The sequence below is a fragment of the Pseudopodoces humilis genome, chromosome 16, assembly GCF_049639895.1.
Source record: "Pseudopodoces humilis isolate 2021_Gansu_Grassland_sample_001 chromosome 16, ASM4963989v1, whole genome shotgun sequence".
Lineage (NCBI taxonomy): Eukaryota > Metazoa > Chordata > Aves > Passeriformes > Paridae > Pseudopodoces > Pseudopodoces humilis.
Window position 1 is genome coordinate 13931911 of NC_142215.1, and position 19311 is coordinate 13951221.

Consider the following 19311-nt stretch of genomic DNA (forward strand, 5'->3'; position numbering starts at 1 on the left):
AGAGCAATATGCAATAACCCTGTTTTTTTCACTGGCTTACAGCACCAAGAAAATTATAATATACAAAACCAAATCACAGAAATTTTCCTCATCTAACTTCCTATTCTTTGACACTTCTTTTCACAATGCAGTCTCATTATGACATACTTTGAAAATGACTTATACATATATCATTATCAGAGTGGTTCAAGTAATTTCTAGTGATCTAATCCAAGCCTCCTCATCCAATTCCAAATGAGATTTCAAACTCAAGTCTCCTAGGGCTTGCACAGTGGCCTGATGGGACATGTTTTTAAATGAAGTTATGGTTTAAACTGACTTTTAAGCAAGACCGACATCCTGAAGTTAGCTGGAAAGACACTTCGTTAGCTTCAATAACCTAAAGTTAGTCTTAAACTGACGCTGCAAACATCTACCTTTGATACTTCCTTGATCCTTGAAGGATTCAAACTTGGAATCACAACTTTGTTGCAGTACTTTTGAGGTTCAATAGAACTTAAGCATCAAACAAAACTTATTTGTATTGCATCTGAAGACTGATCATACATAAATACGCAGGCAAACTGCGGGAGAACTCTGGTGCATCAGTTCTGAAGATGTACAAGTATTTCATGGTACTTTTTTACCCTTCCAAGCATTTTCAACTGAAGCTAGATTTCTGGGGATACACATGTCAAATTTCAATACTACTCTCTGTACACTTCCACCAGCTGTTGTGTAAAATGGGACATACTGGGTGCCACCACCTCTTCTTAAGAGCTCTCTGAAGGCACATGTGAGAGACACATGCAGACAAAGCTTTTATTTCACACAGATGTCACCATCATGAGATATAAGTAATCATTTAGTGACCTGAACTCTTCTCTTTTATTTACCAGATCACATGGAAGAGCAATCAGTATAAAACTTTTTAAAAATGTATTTTTCAAAGAAACATGTATTCATTGGGTAGGAAATGTACTGCTTGCACACTTAAGCCTGACTGCTAAGGATTTCTTAAAATGGCAGAATTAAAGACTGACTATGGTTTGCCATAAATCTCTCTCACACCGTAACTCTGTATAAATCATTTGAGGACAGTACAATTAACAGTGTCATACACAAGCCAAAGTCTCATTTGATGCTCACAAATGGCATACAGGTCTTGACATTTAATAAAAAAAATATTTCATCTGCAGCACGAAATGGAAGTACTCACTGATATCATCTTCATGATAAATGACAGAGTGGAATGGTAGGTTTCTGTCCTTTATGTATCTCTCTGCTGGTTCAATATAAAAGGTGCCACTGTGAGTTTGGATGAATCCTTCAAATTTTCCATCAATAACAGACCCATGAGTAAAACTTCCCTGCTCACCTGTTAAGGGACAAAGTGCATTTGGTTGTTTTATACCCTTCAAAAATCCTTTTTAAGACTAAGATTATTCACCACTCAGACAGTTACAGCAAAATCACAGTCACTAAGTTCAGCAGCTTCCCAATCAGGTACATAAATGAAATGTTTAAAAAGTATATAATGAAGAATTAAACTCTGTATTTTAAAGCTGATACATACACAGCATGTAATTCTATAATCAAATCCTGTCCTTATACATCCATTCATACAATTAGAAATAATAAATAATAAAATTGGAGCATATACAGAACTTTGAAAGCTTTCAAAGAAAGACTTCCCTACATTCAAGACATCCATTTTTCTCTTCAAGCATAATCCTCTTAAAATTGTAGCTAGGTTGAAACGTGGCATGGAGTGAATTTGTATTTGAAGCAGTCACAATCAGGAAAAGTACAACTGTCAAAGTTTAATCACTGACTGCTACAACATGCAGCATCCCAACAGCCTTTCTCATATAAAGGATGAAGATTACTCTGCTAAAAGAATGTTTATATGCTCCTCCACTGAGGAAAGTTCAGAATCACACTGTCAAAAAGCCTCCTGACCTACTCAAAATAACTGGTCTACCTAGATGCATATGAAGCCCTGTGTTTATTACTTTTCAAAGTTCAAAATGCCCACTTCAAGAGTGCAGAACATGGCTCAGAAAGACCTTCAGGAAAATAGAAGAAACATAAAAAGGGGCAGAGTAAATCTTAATCCATTTCTACCTTCCATCTGCTTTTAATTCTGTAATTCTTCTTCATTTTTAATCAATTTTATCTTTTGTATTTACTAAAATCAGGTATATTACCCTTAATGATGGTATTGCTTTTATTGCTTTCAACTAAGAATGGTACCCGATTTCTTTTTTCTTCAATGCATACAACTTTTCTCTTTTTTTTAAATGTATCAGACTTCTATGAAGAGTATGTTTATAAACAGATTTGAAATTCAAGTTTTATGGGTATAAGAATTATTACATTTAGATACTAGATATTACATACTCATTTAAGTGTGACTCATATAAAAGCAGATGGGAGTTTAAATGTGTCAGATGCATTATTAAAGTTTAACAATAATCTAATCATACAGACACTAATTTTCTCCATGCACTATTAGAAAATTCCTGTTTAAAATTGCTGTACTTTCATCCATTTTAAATTGTTAGACTTACCATAAATGTGTCCAGTGTAAATATGGGAGGTATCATAATCAATTACTTGGTTTGATATTTCTACTTTAAAGTCATCACTAAAAAGAGATGTATCTCTCTTCATTCGAAGGTTGAATTGTCTAAAATGAATAAAACAAGACAGTAAATTGGCTTTGAGCTTCAGCTACATGAGCACTAAATAAAGTACTGCAAAACAACGTTTTTGTGCAATCAATTTGCAGACCTTGTAAAACTTATCTGTAGAAAATGTGTTTACTGAACAAGAATTAGACCAGAGCCTGGAAGGACTTTTTAAGCAAAATTCTTTAGATGTTTTTGATATAAATAGCTAAAATTACAAGATTTAAGCCAGAAAACACATTAGACTTAAACACATAATTCTAAAATGTTGACTTGGACTATACACTTGTTCCCAGTTCTTCAGAAGGCACTTGGGTAGCTTAGGAAAAATGCAACTATTTCACTTCATAGCACTTGAAGCAGAACAGATAAAAACAGCTTTCACTTATTTTACTTTCATTGATGACACTTAAAATTTAAATAAGGTAAATTAAATGTAGGTGAGTTCATCAGTGTTTCAACTGAAACTCAAAAAATAAGATGGGAAACAACATCTAATAAAAATACTCAAACTGGTGGAGTCACATGAACAACTACGTAAACAGATCTATTCATTAAATCACTGGGTTCATTTGCAATACGATGTACTTTAATGCAAATCCTACTGCCAAACTTTATATGAAACAGCTTCCTTGTATGACAGCAGGAATTTCATTGAAGCAAGCAACATAACTGAAGTGTTTTAAAATACCTGACATTATATGAATTCATACCTGTGACAACCATTAAGCTTGCTTCAGAATTTTATTTGGTATTCTCTTAAATTTTGTATAAACATTTGTGCAAATAAAGATCATGAAGTTGTTGAAACTTCAGCCATTCCAATTTTAGACTTGATTTTCTTCCTGTATTTTTCTTTCTCCGCACAATGATGAAATTGAAGGAATATTATAGTTATGTCACAAATTTGTTACACAAAATATAACTCTTGGTAAGTTGAGTACATCTGGGTTTGAGTCTTCAACTAAAAACATGACCAGCAGAGCTGACCTTCACAGTGAAAGTTAGGAGGCTACCAATAAAATAACCCAAGCAATTAAGAGCCACAGTGTAAAGTTGATTAAATCTAGTTACTTTTCACTAATGAGCTGAAGCATACACAAACTGCATCTTCAGTCTCCACCTGCACGTTAAGTATGACACCATAGCTATAAGTATTTTGAAACATTAAGATGTACATTAAGATGCAAACTTCAAGATCAAAAAAAAGCCATGCCGGCACTTAAAACCTGGGAAGGGCTGCAGTGACTCATCTTGACTATTCAGTAATGCAAACAGCATTTCACAATCAAACTATATTTACTATTACTGCCACAGTGTTAATAAAGCTTCAAAGCAAGTCCCCTTCCTCTGGCAATGTGTCATAGGTATCTGGCTATGAGGTTATGAAACTCTGAGATGCAGCTGGTAGATGGGGAAGGTTAAACTTCCGCAATTCCCTGGGACTCAGGCTTTGTGCCAAGCCAGCAGTGCTCCCACCACAGCTCCAGTATAGATGTATTTTATGAGGAAGATTCTCCTGTTACAAAGGAAGGAACAGTTCACTGTGCACCCAGATACTGGCATCACTGAGACAAGAAATGAGAATTATTGTTCTTCAAGTTTGTCTTTTTATTACCACTGCCACAACAGTCCTTTGGTAACCCAGAGGTTCATGAGGAAGAAGAAATAACGTGAACAAGAAACCCAGAGACATATGGTAGGACTCAAGGCTACAAAATTACCCAACAAATTTTTCAAGGGTGGAGTGGTGGGCAGTGTGGAGACTTGAAGCCACTTATGTGGCTCTCCTGGCCAGAAGTTAAAAATGAACAGGTAGAAAGAAATTAAGACCAACACTGATGAGAATATGGCTTCATTTAAGTACCTGAAAAAGTTATACTTGCTTTGAATGTAATACACTGTTCAGGGTGTTACACAGATGTGAGTGCCATTTTAGGTTGAGCTTTTTCTGTGACTGAGTTGTCCCACTTGAGGATGGATCAGACCCTCAGTGCATTTGAACTGAAGTTAAATGGCAATAGATGCTGGACCCATTAGAATCTCTCTTCCCTTCTCTAGTATTTAACAGAAGGTTTGTTACCTTTCCTCATGAAAGAAAGTTATTTGGAAGAAAACCCTCGCTCTATACAGCATTTTTCTTTCAGAAGTGTATGCACCATTTCTTTAAAATCACATTTTTCTGGTTGTATTTCACCTGTGTTTCAAATAAACTGTGGAGAAGTTGTCTCTAACACTCAATTGCATCAGCAATATATAATATAATATATGGCTTTGAAGTTACCAGTGAAAGAGAATGCAGGACTTCTGATGTATTAACTCCCATATGTATCAGCAGTGGGGAAAAAACCCAGGACCTGATCTCAGCCTGAAAGCTGTAATTTACCAAGTTTAGATTAATATAACCCCAAGACCACCAGGGATGGATGAGCCCTAGGCTTTCCACATTGCTACATAATAAACACTATAGATTCTAACCCACATTGCCGATTATCTATCTTTTAAAAAAATTAGCTCTATTTGCAGGATTAGAGAATTATTTCAAATACAAAAAAAGCTCCACTGTGCTTCACACTAACAGTTCTCTATTTGATTTCTTAACTTAGACTATTAGATAACCTGACCATCTCTCAGCTATTTTTAAACCAGTCCTTTCTTAGTCATTCAAACACACTTGATGAGAACAGGATTATCTGTCTGGCCTGTTCACCTTCTTAATAATGAAAAATTGACAAATATTCTTTTATTTCTCCTGCACCAAAGGAGGGAAGAGAGCTTGGGACTGTGGGGAGGAAAGGGGCTTGGGAGGGTGGTGGAGCATCTGTTCATCTCTACTTCCAATAATCAACAACTGGAGCACATCACCAAACTTCAAACATAAATTCTACTCTGGCTTAAATCCAGTAACTTCATGATTCTTCTGAGGACAGGAGACTCCAGGGAAGTTAAACAAATCTGTCTATATCATTACTGAATATGGTTTCTAAACTAGCCATAAAGGAGGAAAGAAAAAGCTTCAAATAAGCCTTTTGGCAATTACAATTTCTACAGCATGCACCAAATTCTCAGTGTAAACTATGCTATTCCTTAGTCTAGCAACACACCAGGCAGAAGACTAACTAATTTCAGTAAAATGTATATTTTGTTTACACACTTTCTGCCCCACAGAAGACACGTCCTAGCAGTAGTGATCTCTAGAATAAAGTCAATTAAGACCAAGTTTTGACCTTGTTTATTTGTTACTGCTTCTGTCTTCCACAGATCTGAAAACTGATACGGTAAGAGAACACTACTTAGTTACTATTTGGTTGTCCATTTGGCTGTAGGCAGAATTTTGGTAAAACCTTTAATCTATGCACACATATAAAATTACATAATCTGCTTTGATAATAAACTACGTGTTATATATTAATGGCAGTACCCAAAAGACTATCAAGAGGTAGATTTTTATTTCTCTTTAGCTTACCTCAGGGAGACTATGTCCAATTCGCAAGTAACACAGCAATTCAGTCATAATTAAAGAAAAATTATAGTTGAGAGCACCACACAAAGCTAAGACACAGTACTTTCCCATGGGCTCAAGTTATGTTGATCCTGCACTCTAATCAGAGCAAGTACTTGAAAGAAACCAAAAAACAAGACATGTTTATATACTGACACCATTTGGTAAAGGGTATATAAAGGCTTACATGCAAGAGTTAATGTTGAATCTATTATTCCATTTCCTTTCAATGCCAGTTACCTTCTAAGATTTCACTATGATGCAATGTCCAATATATTGGGTCACTCATACCATGTCTGCAGACTTCCACAAAACTGCAGAAAAAGCTGTTATCTGGCATACAAAAAGGGCACTTGGTGCTTTCCCTTTTCTGCCTTTCCTCAGTCAAATTGCTGTTACTGGTGACAAGAATCATTAAATGACCTGAGGAGATTGTGGAGAAAAGAGAAAGGGGAATGTGGAGATGGAGGAGTTACTCCACAGCTGAAAGAAGTGACTGGGGAAAGAAAACTGAAGGGAATGAGTTGGCAGCAATATGTAATATGACTTCAGTACAAGGAGAGTCCATTTTTAGGTTCACAGTATTTTCTTCCCAGTAGGAATCAGAAATATCCTCACAGCCATGGCTCCATCAGCCTCCTCACAAGTCAGCATCTAGAAAATACTGTTCTGCTTGAGGTACAAGTCTTTTATCCTTACTTTTCCTATCTAAGAACTGAAAGACTCTCTTCTTGGAGAAATGGAAGGGAGTTCTATAAATGGATGGGGATAATAACTTGAGCTCTTCTTTCTAACTGCTTCCATGAGGCATTCCACAATCTACACAGTTCCCACAAGACTGTCAGACTCATTCCAGCTCTGAACTATAGTAAATAGAAGGCAGCTTAACAACCCAATACTGGATTTTACTACCCACAATTCTACAGAACTGTCACAATTTTTTTTCATTGTTTTAACTTACTATTAAACCCATATAATATACTTGATCATTTAACTGATAATTCCCACAGTCCTGTTACTTACACTAAAGAAAACTTATCTTTGAAGCAGCACATGATACAGTCTCCAGGTTCATCACTCTTTGATCCACCTAGATGCACACACAATCATCCCCTAGTACGTACTTATGTAAATCCCAATCTCCACAGTATTTGAACACTCAGCCATCCCAGCTAGAATGCTTGCAACTGATGTTTGTTTTCCATTGACACCTCTATGATAACACTTGTGGCTATTCAGACATCTTTCCTGACCTTCAGAACTCAGACTTGCTAAACTTGGTATTCTAGAACACCACAATGAGGATGCAGCCTCCATTCCAATGCATTTGCCATTGATTATTCTTGATATACATAGCTTCAAACACAAGCTAGCTCAGATAACAGAAACCATCCAAGTAGGATTACAAGAAGCCACATGTCGGCTAATTTACACTCTAAGAATGTATCTCTCTGTCCTGAAGAAGACAGTGTACAGATTTTAAAGGCAGAAAAGCCTTTACCCAAGGTTGACTTTTTTCCCTTTCAGTAAAACTTCTTTGGGAAGTTCAGTATAGAGTTGACTACCTGGTTTCCTGTTTAGCAAAAATAACCTTCCCATTTGTATTTACATAAAGTTGACTAGTTGTATGCAATGCCATGTTCTAACAAAAACAAGATGCCAAAAACCAGAAAACAGGTAAAGATGTGATAGAATAAAAGCACAAGCAAAGTTACTGCATGAATTCAAACTATGAAAGTAGTTAGAAAAGAAACTTTCTTAGTTAAACAAGAAAAGACATAGAAGATAAATCCACTAGCTGATAATATGAGCACAGGGCTATGGCTATGTCTACTATGTCTACTAAAGTTTGCTGGCCAGAGAGTAGAGCTGTGAACCATTAATACCAATTTAAGCAGAACAGTGGAAACTCTGCACTGGCTGGGCTGTCCCACCAGTTCAACACCATTGTAGCAGGTGTCTCCCAGACAAACCCAAGTCAAACATCAAATGCCTTCTTCCCTGAGGGCTACACATAATCCAACTAACTGTATTTAAACTCATAAAATGCAAAACATGTAACCCACAGATTCAGCCTCTCGTTTTTTTAACTTCATTTCAGTTAAAAAATGTGTAAGAACTCAGGACCCTGCTTCCCAATTCTCTGCAAGATAAAACTGCTTTACCTACATTCATCAGCATAAGGTGGGTTTGGTTTTGGTTTTTTGGCAAAACAGGTGTAGAAAGTGACACCTGATTCACAAGCATCTTGTCTGACAAGATACCTGTCAAGGTTTACAATTTAAAAGGTACAATAGATAGGGAATGACTGAAGAATTGCCATAGAGCAGTGAATAATACTCAAAAGACTCCAGTAAGAACTAAAGAATTTTTTTTTTTCTTTTCAAATTCAGGACAGCCTAAAATGAGTTGCAGTAAGTGAATCTTGTAAAAAACTTCACTTAGTAAAATTCTCACAAAGCCAACATGTAGGTTCTATTTGATGACTGCTAAACCATCCTACTTAAGAAGCTGAGCTGTTTAGGGTGTGTTTAAGTGCACATGGAACTGAAAGAGACACAACATAGATCTTCAGATTAGTCCAGTAATACTGAATCTGCTTTTTGCTCTGACAAGCTCACAAGACCATAGAAGACAGACCCATTTCATGAATTGAGCACTGTGATGTATGCACAATTTAAAAAGTACTTAAATTAAATGCCATAAAAAGAACATCTAGTGCAATAAAAACCTTAAGTTGACAATATGAAGTCCTCTTTAACGCAAGAATAACTAGCTCAGTTACTTCAGTCCATCTCAGCATGGCAGCATGCTCAGAATGCCACTTTCTTAAAATTCAGCTTATCAAGTATTATTTCTCTGCAGGTATCTGCCTTTGTTTTCATAACCTACTCAAATACGGCCAACAATTATCTTGTTTAAACACATTTACCAGCTCTGAATAATGAGGGCAATATGAAGGATTAGAGATTACTACAGAATCAAGAATTTAAAAAAACCCCTCAGACTTAATTAAGAATTGAAATTTTGTGGTCCACAGTTTTTCCTGTAAGGACCATGTACACACCATAGATTCCTACAAAAATGTCTGAACAACTTACATTATTTCTCAAAAAATAAAATTTTAGGTAAAATCTACAGAAAACCATAAAATATCTGAAAGAAATTCTCAACATATCTTTAATTTAATAATAAGCAGGTGTTATGCGTTCAAGTGCCACTTGAAAATTCAACTGTTCACTCAAGTTGTGTGGGCACCTTTCCCAAGCAAGTCATCAACTAATCTAGGAGTAGTGAAAGTGGGTGTAGATGGACAATTAACAGGATCAAGCAAGGAATTCGAAAGCACAAGTTACTAGTAATGTATTAAATAAAAAGTTGACTGAAAATAGAGTTAAACAATACACCAACATACTTTTTCCCGTCTGAATGCATCAGCATCTCAGGAATTCCCAGTTTTGTCACTAGGTAAAGAAGTACAGTTAGAATATCATCAAAGTTTTTTAAGCTCTGTCCTCAAATTCACTATGAAGTATTCAGCACATTTCTGACATTCTACAGTGGATAAGAATTCAAGTCAAGATATTCTATGATTAATATATTGCAAATGTTTATACTGAAAAAGGGAAGAAAACTCCAGTTTCTCTGCAAGGGAAGAGATGTGTCCAGTAAGTGAACAAGTGCAAGTGCACATTTTGTGATCTGGTGAAATCTATGTATAAAATCCAATGTCAGTTTAAGTGATGTCCCAACTTCCTTTCTGAAGCTACTGACATTACCTTGACATGCAAAAGGAAGTTACTCTATTTAAAATGCTTCACTGTATCTCAAGCCAATGCCAAAGGCATTGTTTTTCTTTGAATCAATCCAAGTATTTTGGGGAGCGTGTCTGTGCTGTGTTTTGCTTTTTAGAGAGAAGGGGCTGTGGGGTCAGTTCAAAAACTGTTTTATATTAACCAAGTTCCTGGTATTAATACTGTGCATTGTGTGAGCCTTCCCTGATCTCAAAGGGCACCTTAAATTAACTCAGACTAGAACACTCAATATGAACCGAAAGTTGGAAGAGCTCTGATACACAACCAGGATCATTTCCTTCCAAGTTGAAGAGTTATAGAAATAAGCACATTCTGTACCACTGGGGAAGCAATAATGCCAATTAATCTAATACACCGTTTATTATTAAAAAGAATTAACAAGGATTTGTAGCTAAGTTTCAACTATTTTAATTATCCTACCAAGTTAGTATTTCAGCATTGAATAGTGTGGCTGGTTCAGTCTAGTTCAATGCATTTACCATAACAAGCTGTATTTTATATTACCAAACAACAAAGATTTTGAAAAATTTCTATTCTGAGTAGTATATTGTGGCATCTAACTTTCAGATGAAAGTTAAACAGAGAAGGTTTCTCAGTGATGGTATACTATAAATTCATTTGCAGAATTACCGAGTTTGGTGTGAAAAAACATAGCTTTGGGCTTAATTCCATCATTTCAGTATCTATTTCATTATTAAACTATTAGCCCATAGTTAAATGGTCCCTTTACCTTGCTATAAATATGTAATATTTAAACTGTGTTTTTATTTTTTTTCTTTTTCTACAGAAGGGTACTATGAGATACAATTCTTAAATCCAAACAGCCTACTGAAAAGAACAGATGCTACTTACACAATCCTAAAATACTGGTAGCTGCCAGCCGTTTTCTGGACAATGAAACTGTAAGTTTGATGAATGCTTATCTGGCATATGTCAGCACTGCCACTGAAAAGGCTGGTACTCCATCCTCCCTCCCACCACTGCTGCTTAGTTCTGCACTCTCTCTTCTTACAGCAAATTTGCCTCTACACTGAACAGAAGAACCAATTAACCTCACTGAAAATAAGCAGCCAAAGCATTTTCCCATCTTGATTGGCCACGTGAGCAGCAGGTGCTTCCTTTGGCACACACCGAAAGATTAAGTTTAGAAGTTCCAACTGGTCACAGAGACACAGCCTAAGAACTGCTGTGGCCCAGCTTCACTGGCTGCTGCCAGCAGAGAACGGCAGTAAATATTAGGACAGCTTTTCCATTGTTTCCTGGCTACAAAATGCAGCCATTTCATCAGAATCCAAATCAAAATACAAGACTGTCATTTCAATCCTCATAAGTAGAAGTTGCTTACTATATTTATTAGATTAAGGGGATGCAAGTTGGACAGCTGTGTGCCAATAAACCACCACACCTGGACAAACCCTAAGGGACCATCTGGTAAAAGGCCATTCAAAAAAGATCAGGTATAAATTTTCAGAATCTCAACTCTCTTGTTGACTGAATGCCTTTAAGTTTCACCACCTTTCACAGCACTTTAAAAGTCCACGGCCTATATCTAAATAGTTCAAGTGTTTTACAAAAGCTTTATTCCCTACCTTCACACAAAGTAACTCGAATACTTGATAGAAAGTTTTGACTTTTGTCCTTCTCAGTGATGACATAAATCACTTAGTTATTCACAATAAACCAGCTGCAACTGCAAAAAGCCAATCCTATTTATACAGCTTCTCAAACTGCTACACACCTTCAAAGCAAACAAACAAACTTTGTGAAGCAAACCCCAATTCACTTGATCCTTCCTAATTCATATTTAAAGCAAAATGAAAATATTTTGTAAGAACACATCCAAAATGATTAACAGGAACTTTGGACTAAATTTACATCCTGCCAACTACCCTCTCTTTGTCAGGAAGTGTTAGATGTGCCACAGGACAAAAATCCTAAATTTAAATCAAAATCCTAAATTTAGGATCAAAATCCTAAATTATGGACCAGTTTGACCTTACAGTCAGTTTCCAATCAGCCTCCTCAGTTAATGATGGATTTGTGCCTCAAACCATAGGGATTAGGGATCAATTCCACATATAAACACCAACATTTTTCTTCATGATTAACAGTAGGTGTTATCAAAATATTTATAAACCTGATTGACTTAAAGTCTGGTCTTTCTCTGTGAAGTAAGAGAGGAAATTTTTTTTAGACCTCATTATCCTACGTGCAACTACCATTTTTACAGGATAAGGATTTTCAACCCACCCTCAGACCACAAAGAGAGCTCAGAGGCTAAGCTAGCAGTTCTCTTACAAAAGAGATTATTATGGGATCTTTACCAATGACAAGATGAACCTGCTCAAGTGGCCTGAAATGTGGCCTGCTCCCATAAAGAATGGTCTTATCCTTCTTCTATCACACCTGCAAATCACACTGATTTTTTTTTTCCAAATAATTTTTAGACAGATGCTATTCCTTGCATGGCTTTAACACCAGCAGTGTTAGCACAAGGATGATGCTGGGAATGTGCTCAAGCCTGTTTCTCTCTGCAGCAGTGCACACTTCAGTAAGTCTAAATTATCCACCAGCCTGCAGCTAAGAAGTGGCAGCATTAGACTCAACTTCACTGTCTGGAAATCTTGCTGGAGATTTAAAAGTAGAGAGCTTTATACTGTGAGGAACCTCTGAAGCATTCTACTATGCAGTCTTGTTTATTGGAACAATTTAATACGGAAAACTAGAGACTGCCAGTGACAGCAGAGACAGCAGCACTATGACTCTTATTTAAACAATGAATTTCCTTGGACTAAAAAGCACACTTGAAAATATGGTTTTAAGGACAGAACTTCAAATTCAGGACTTGGGTTGTAGTTCTAAAGCATTTAGAATTAGTATTGTATTTAGAAGTACAACCCTAATGATGACCTGGGAACATGCACTGATATTCAGTCTTTACATCATAAACCTCCAGGAACAAGACTTCATTCTCTGAAGAAATGACAACCTGGCACAAAACCAAAACAATATCCCAAACAGATTCAGGAGACTTGGGTTTACATTTTTTTTGTTAAACTTCTTTTTTATCTACGTATGTCTAACAATTGTTTATCAAGTTCCAAGTACTTAAATTGTAACTAAAATAACAAGAAATACAAGGGCATTACACATTTCTGAAATATATTAAGAGAATGGTGCTTCAAATGAGGGAGTCATAGAAACTAAGGTACAGGTACAAATATTTTAACTTTCTTCCTGTTTCTCCTGGGTCATACAAAAAGCAGGCAATTCTAAATTGCAATGAGATCTTCCTAAGTGAAAACCTACAAATTATACTTCAGTTGGTCACACTGAATACCTAACTTCTGTTTTAGATCTTATGTGTTAAATGCAAGGCAAAGCATGTCTTGTAACAGTAATCATCTTTCCCCATGTCAAATAATTTCTGTATTTCATAGTAGCACAAAAAATCAGATAACACCAATACACACAAAACAGAACATTTTTTGGCCTATTTTGTAGCTTTGTATGCAATCTGAAATGTTACTTTGTCTCAATTAAATCTCCTCATGCAGTTTGGCACAATTCTTGAAAAAAAACAAAACTACAAAGAAAAAACCAAACAAACCTATATGCAACACAAAAATGCATTATAAGCTCATAATCAACTACCATTCTGTTTCGAGTATGATTCCATTATTTAAGCTTCAAAGTTTATTAATAGTTAGATGTTTGAAGAAGTGCTTGCAGTAACAATTTCATACCTCAACTGGACATGAGAGAAAATACTTCACAGAAACTGTAAACAGTGGAATGTAGTGTATTCTAGCTAATGTTCCTCTGGTGGTTGTATTTAATCCTTTACATTTCACTACAATTAAAACACATATGAATGAAATATTTAAAGCAAATACCTTTAGAATAACACTAACCTTCCGTGAGCATGAAAATCAAGGCGCAAGAACTGCTCTTCATGTGATACTGCTCTTTTGGCACGCTGGTGTTTTTGGTGTAACAAATCCACATCGTAGGACAGTCCTTCATAGTGTCTAATGTACTTATTTAGAGGATTTCCATATTGGGCTGAAAAACAGAGACAAGGTTATAGCCATACTACCAGGCATGGCAGACCTGTGGTGCAAAGCAGTTAGTAACAAGGACCCAAATTCCACATTATATCCACTTTAACTTATTTTTCTCCTTTGTACACATCAAATTCATTCTACTCCAGTCCCACAGACACGACACACACAAGCTACAAATGCATCAGATGGACCTTGGAAAGCATCTTCTACTTGAACTTCAATCAAAACAAGAATAGTTCATTTACTCCAAAACTACCCCACAATACAAACTACATCACTGTCAACAGGAATGCTTGAGAGATGTTTCAGAAAGGCACTCCTGATTCAAAATAAGTGCAACAGCTGATTATCCTTTTTCAGGTTCCCTGAAATTGTGCTTCCAGCTTCACTCTGCAGTCATGACACCACGGTATCTACTCAGAATGTTTGTATTCTATATGTGAAATATCCAGGGAAATTAAGAGCAAATCATACCACCTAGAAACACATTTTGTATCACATGGAATGTTCTACCACATGGAAAAGTTTTATTAAAACGTGTCTCCAGAGATACAGATTCAGTTCAGTCTATTTTGCACAATTCCTTCTAGGGTAATATTTATGCTCATGTTAATGTGAGTTCATGGCAGAAAATGGTGAAGATTTTGACCCTCCTATCCTGATGCAGAAAGAGACAACAATCACTAAAAACCCAGACTACAACTTGTGGAGAAAACTAGAACTCTGAATTATGCAAGAAGAAAAATTAGTATCTCATAATCAATTTAACTTCAGACCAACCAAAATGTGAATTCTCAGGGACTACATGTGATATTTTTCTTCAGATAGCTAAAAGGATGACCAAATAAACTAATACTTTCAAATGCATTGCTTGCATTTATCAGCCATGTGCACAAGATGATATTGCTGTATCTGTTTAAACTTCAATTAATGCTGTACTGCAGAGAAATCACATTTGAATTTCCTCACAATACTGTAGGCTTCTGCAAATGTTGACTCTTCATTGTTACCTGCAAATACAGGCTAATAAAAAAACTTCATTTTAATTTCCTCTCACTCTTAGTCTCAAAATACATGTCCATTCTCATTCAGCTTTGCAGAAAGAAAAGAGTCTTAAAATGTTTAAAATGTGTGGTTTGAGAAAGTCTACATTAATTCTAATCCCAGTAAGACACAGGACCACCACAAAGTTTCAGTAACTAGCAGGAGTTCTGAGGATGCAGGATCTTGTCTGTATCTGTTGTTTCTCTCATCATTTCCAATATAATCATTCCAAAATGAACCATAACACCTCCTATAACCCAAGAACTTCTATAAACCAAACCAGATTGGCCTGAGACCATGCACAAGATACATGTGCCTGACTACAGATACATGCTTTCCAATTCCAGGTTTATGACCCAGAAGTGTCAACACTAAAGAAAACAACCTTTAAAATTAACTGAGATGGGCTAAAACTTAAAAATTTTAATTGTTAAAAGAACCTGAATCTAGAATACAATATTAATAACTCACTTCAAGAACTTAATCAAAACTAGAGAGTAAGTACACTGCAGAGAATGTGTAAATTTCTGTGCTTCAGAATAATCTTTAAATTTTCTGGGGTAAGAAGCTTTTAACAATGTACTCCTTAAATTGTTACAGACCATTTTTCCTCTCAGTACTGAAAGATAATGCTTTGAACAGCTTCAGGCACCCAGAAAAAAAAATTTAAGTGTGACAACTTACTGAAGACCCAGTAACACTTGGCACTCGATCCAGGTCTCATGACCACGTGAAAAGATGAGAGACAGCATTTAACTGAGTCACAAAGAATAGTTTTTAAGTGCTAATTACTGTGACAAGACAGCAAAGACCACTGACATTAGAAGTTTTATAACTGTTTTCTCTGCTACGGAAAAGCAGAGAGGGTTTTAAGGAAAAATCTTTCTTAAAAAAAAATTAATACACTTGGTATGATCACACAGGGAAACATCACTTTCTTTTCCCTTTCTCCAAAACTTAAAGAACTCCTTATGTTTTAAGTACTCTCACAGCAAACACTTAACACAAACACTCCTGCTGCTCTCTTCTTGCTTAAGCAGAGCAGCTGCATGCCACCTAGAGCATTATAGCTTCTCCAAAAAGGGCTTTAAGGCTTCAAAATAAACAGTTTCACTTCCAGAAGCCTCTACATTCTACAGAAGCTATCAACATGGCTACAGCATTCAAAGTCTGCAAATGATCACACTCTCCTTCTAATCAAACCAGCTACCTATTATCTTCTTCACAAAGGCAGCTTAATAAAAAACAAAGTAACTCAACCTTGGTAACACAAGAATCTATAGAGGATTCTGAGGCAAAAATTCATTAATCTGGAAAGAAAACTCGACTGAGATGCATGAGGCAGGACAAACTGCTGGCTCCAGTTTCTGTAATTAGCAGACTGCATCAAAAAGGAAGAAGTCTATCACAGAATCTAGAAGAATCACCCCAAGAAATCATTATGATAGCACATACCAGATCCCAACCTCTGTTACAAACTACTGCTGTTATTTTCTGTAAATGAAGAACTCGGGGTTTGGGTTTTTTTAACAAAGATTGCCTGACAAAGATCTTTTCAATTAAGGATACAATCAGGAAGCCTGCAGTAAGAAACACCGAGCCATAAACACCTAAATGTAGTTTATGGGAACTGCTGTACAAATTCCATGTGTCATGTTGCCATCAACTAAACAAAGGCAGCGTGATGCCTTTCCAGGCAATCTGGTGGAATAAAACAACATTACACTTCACCTAAACACTAAGCTAGGAGACAAAAACCCTTTAGGGTACTGACATCAGAGACTGACAAGGGGATGGAGTTTGAACTTGACAGTATAGTCTTATGAAGACTTGCTAAACTAGATGTGGCATTTCCTATGACAAATTCCTTGCAGGAATGAAGCTTTACTCTCACTGGCTTAGAACCAAATACCCGGAAGGACTTTAAACAGAAACCAGCAGAGCATTTAGGCAAATGTCTCATTGTGGCAGTCCTTGTGAAAGATGTTTTGTGTATGCGGATACACAACTCTTCAGGATCCCCAGAGAGCTGTAAAGTATCCACAGTTGTTGTTACTGTGAACAAACAAATCCCACTGGACAGGTATGGAGTTTGAGACATGTACTCTCACCTTCTAACCAGCATTATGCAAAAGCTAAATTGGATCATCCATGTGATTTTAGCTGTAAGCTCCCTGGCACAAGGAGAACAAATACATGTAACCATTGCTTGCTGGTATGTGCTAAGTGATTCCCTGGTAAGTAATTTCCCCAGAGAAAACCATGAAGAGCTTCTCCCCCCAGACAAACCCTTCCAGTCTGCAGGAGAGAAGCGGCACCTACAGCAGATGAAATGAGCAAAGGAATTCTTCAGCCACCTGGAAATAAAGAAGTCCACGGGATCAGATGGGATGCCTCCAGGAGTGCTGAGGGGGCTGCCTGACACCCATTTCATGGCTTCCATCACCCTTCTGAAGAGCTACTGTTATAGAGGGGAGTTCCTGACAAATGTCATCCCCATCTTCAAGGAGCAAGGCCTGAAGAATTACAGGCTGCTCAGACTAATCTCAGTGTCTGTGAATATTCTGGATAAAATTTTTATGGAAGATAGCTCCATGCACAAAAAAAATGACTACTAATAAACAGTACTGAAAGTTTACGCATGTAAATATAAATATCTATTAATTTTATACACATTATTGTCAAAGAGAATAACAGTTAACTTCCCATAAGAGGATAAATCAAACATGCACTGTTCTAAAAGATGAAGCTTGCATTAAACCACTCAGCTTAAGATTTGCATGACAAATGCAAATAGTTCAAGCACAACTCAAGTTTGTTAGTGGGGTGGAAAAAAAGCACAGATAGAATATCAGAAATTGCTCAGAAGCCAAGCTAACTCACCAGACAAGTCTTATTACAGCATCATCGCTACTTTGCAGATTTAAGATGCCAGCATGTGATAAACATCTCGTAGAGAATTATTATTATCATTTTAATTAAGATAATCAAAGCAACTTTTGCCTCAAGTTGTTTTCTACATAGATTTATCTATCTTACAAAACGCTCGCTTTACATGGGACATTGAAGAATATATACTGCATCCTGATTTAGCAAGCCAGAAATTCTACCATATACCTCCTGACTTGGATTTCTCCAAAGAATTTATTCAGGCTGTTGTTTCAAAACTGCCAGCAGAAGGGCAGGCCCTACCCTTTTACATCTACTCTGTTTCCATTCTTCCCTTGCACTGGCACTAGGTTCAGCTGAAAAAATATTCCCTTCTTCTGGTCAAGTGAGTTTTAGGTGAAAGAAAAACATGTAATCAAGAAGTCAAGTCAGGACCATTTCCCTTCACTCAGGCCTCAGTTTAGGGCACGGTCAGACAGAACAGCAACACCAGTGCAAGCAGATGTCTGCTTTTTATTGACCCTCTTCCTCTCTACCCTGTGAAAGTCCCAGTTCTTCCCCATCAGGCCTGGGTTTGCTCAATAAAGCAACTCTAGTTACACATCTGGCAGGAACTGATTGATTTTTTTTTTCTTTGGATTGACTTCTCATGCCAGGAGGAGAGGTGGGAGTGCATGGCTGGGGCAGGACCACCAGACAGCAGTAACTCAGTACAGTGGCTCTTCCATACTGCAAAAATGAACCTTTGGATCCTCTAAACATATAAACAAACTGCAGTCTGAGGGTTTTGGGCAACAGTATTTCAAAGCAACAACCTAAACACCTGATTTTATTTATTTTTAATTACCATAGGCATTTCTGAAACAACCATCTGACAGCTGTCTTGACTAGACACTGTCTCAACCATAATGTTTTTATTTTAAACTTCAAACAAATGCTGGAGGCTGAGTGCTGCCATATTTATGAAGGCTACTGTTCTTCTCAATTTAAAGCAAGAACACAACTAAAACACTCAGATGCTGATAGTTCAAAAATACCTTCCCACAACTCCCCCATGTGTCCAGAAAAAAAGCAGAATTTCTCCCATGTTCACTGGGAAATAGGCAGTTCAATATCCAGCAGCGCAAGACACTAAGATACAACTTGGAAGTCCTAGCAATATAAAAAGAGCATATTGTACCAGTGACAACAAACTAGTTATCACAGATTTGCAATGATATTCAGCATTTGATCAGCCTGGCTAAAGCATGGTCACTCTTGTTAAATCCAAGCTTGTCAGAGGCCTCAATAGTTCTTCTCTGTGTTTGCTATTGCCCTTTCCC

At 36.7% G+C, this 19311-nt stretch overlaps 1 protein-coding gene across 1 annotated transcript in view; it reads right to left on the reverse strand.

Annotated features, from left to right (window-relative positions):
• ADAM10 (ADAM metallopeptidase domain 10) overlaps window positions 1-19311 on the reverse strand; it is a 41754-nt gene that overhangs the window by 19213 nt on the left and 3230 nt on the right. The window contains exons 2-4 of the mRNA XM_005521464.3: window positions 13904-14054; window positions 2553-2671; window positions 1199-1357 (exon numbers count right to left, since the gene is read on the reverse strand). Of these exons, the coding sequence (XP_005521521.1) occupies window positions 1199-1357; window positions 2553-2671; window positions 13904-14054 (429 nt within the window). The remainder of the gene's footprint in view (window positions 1-1198; window positions 1358-2552; window positions 2672-13903; window positions 14055-19311) is intronic.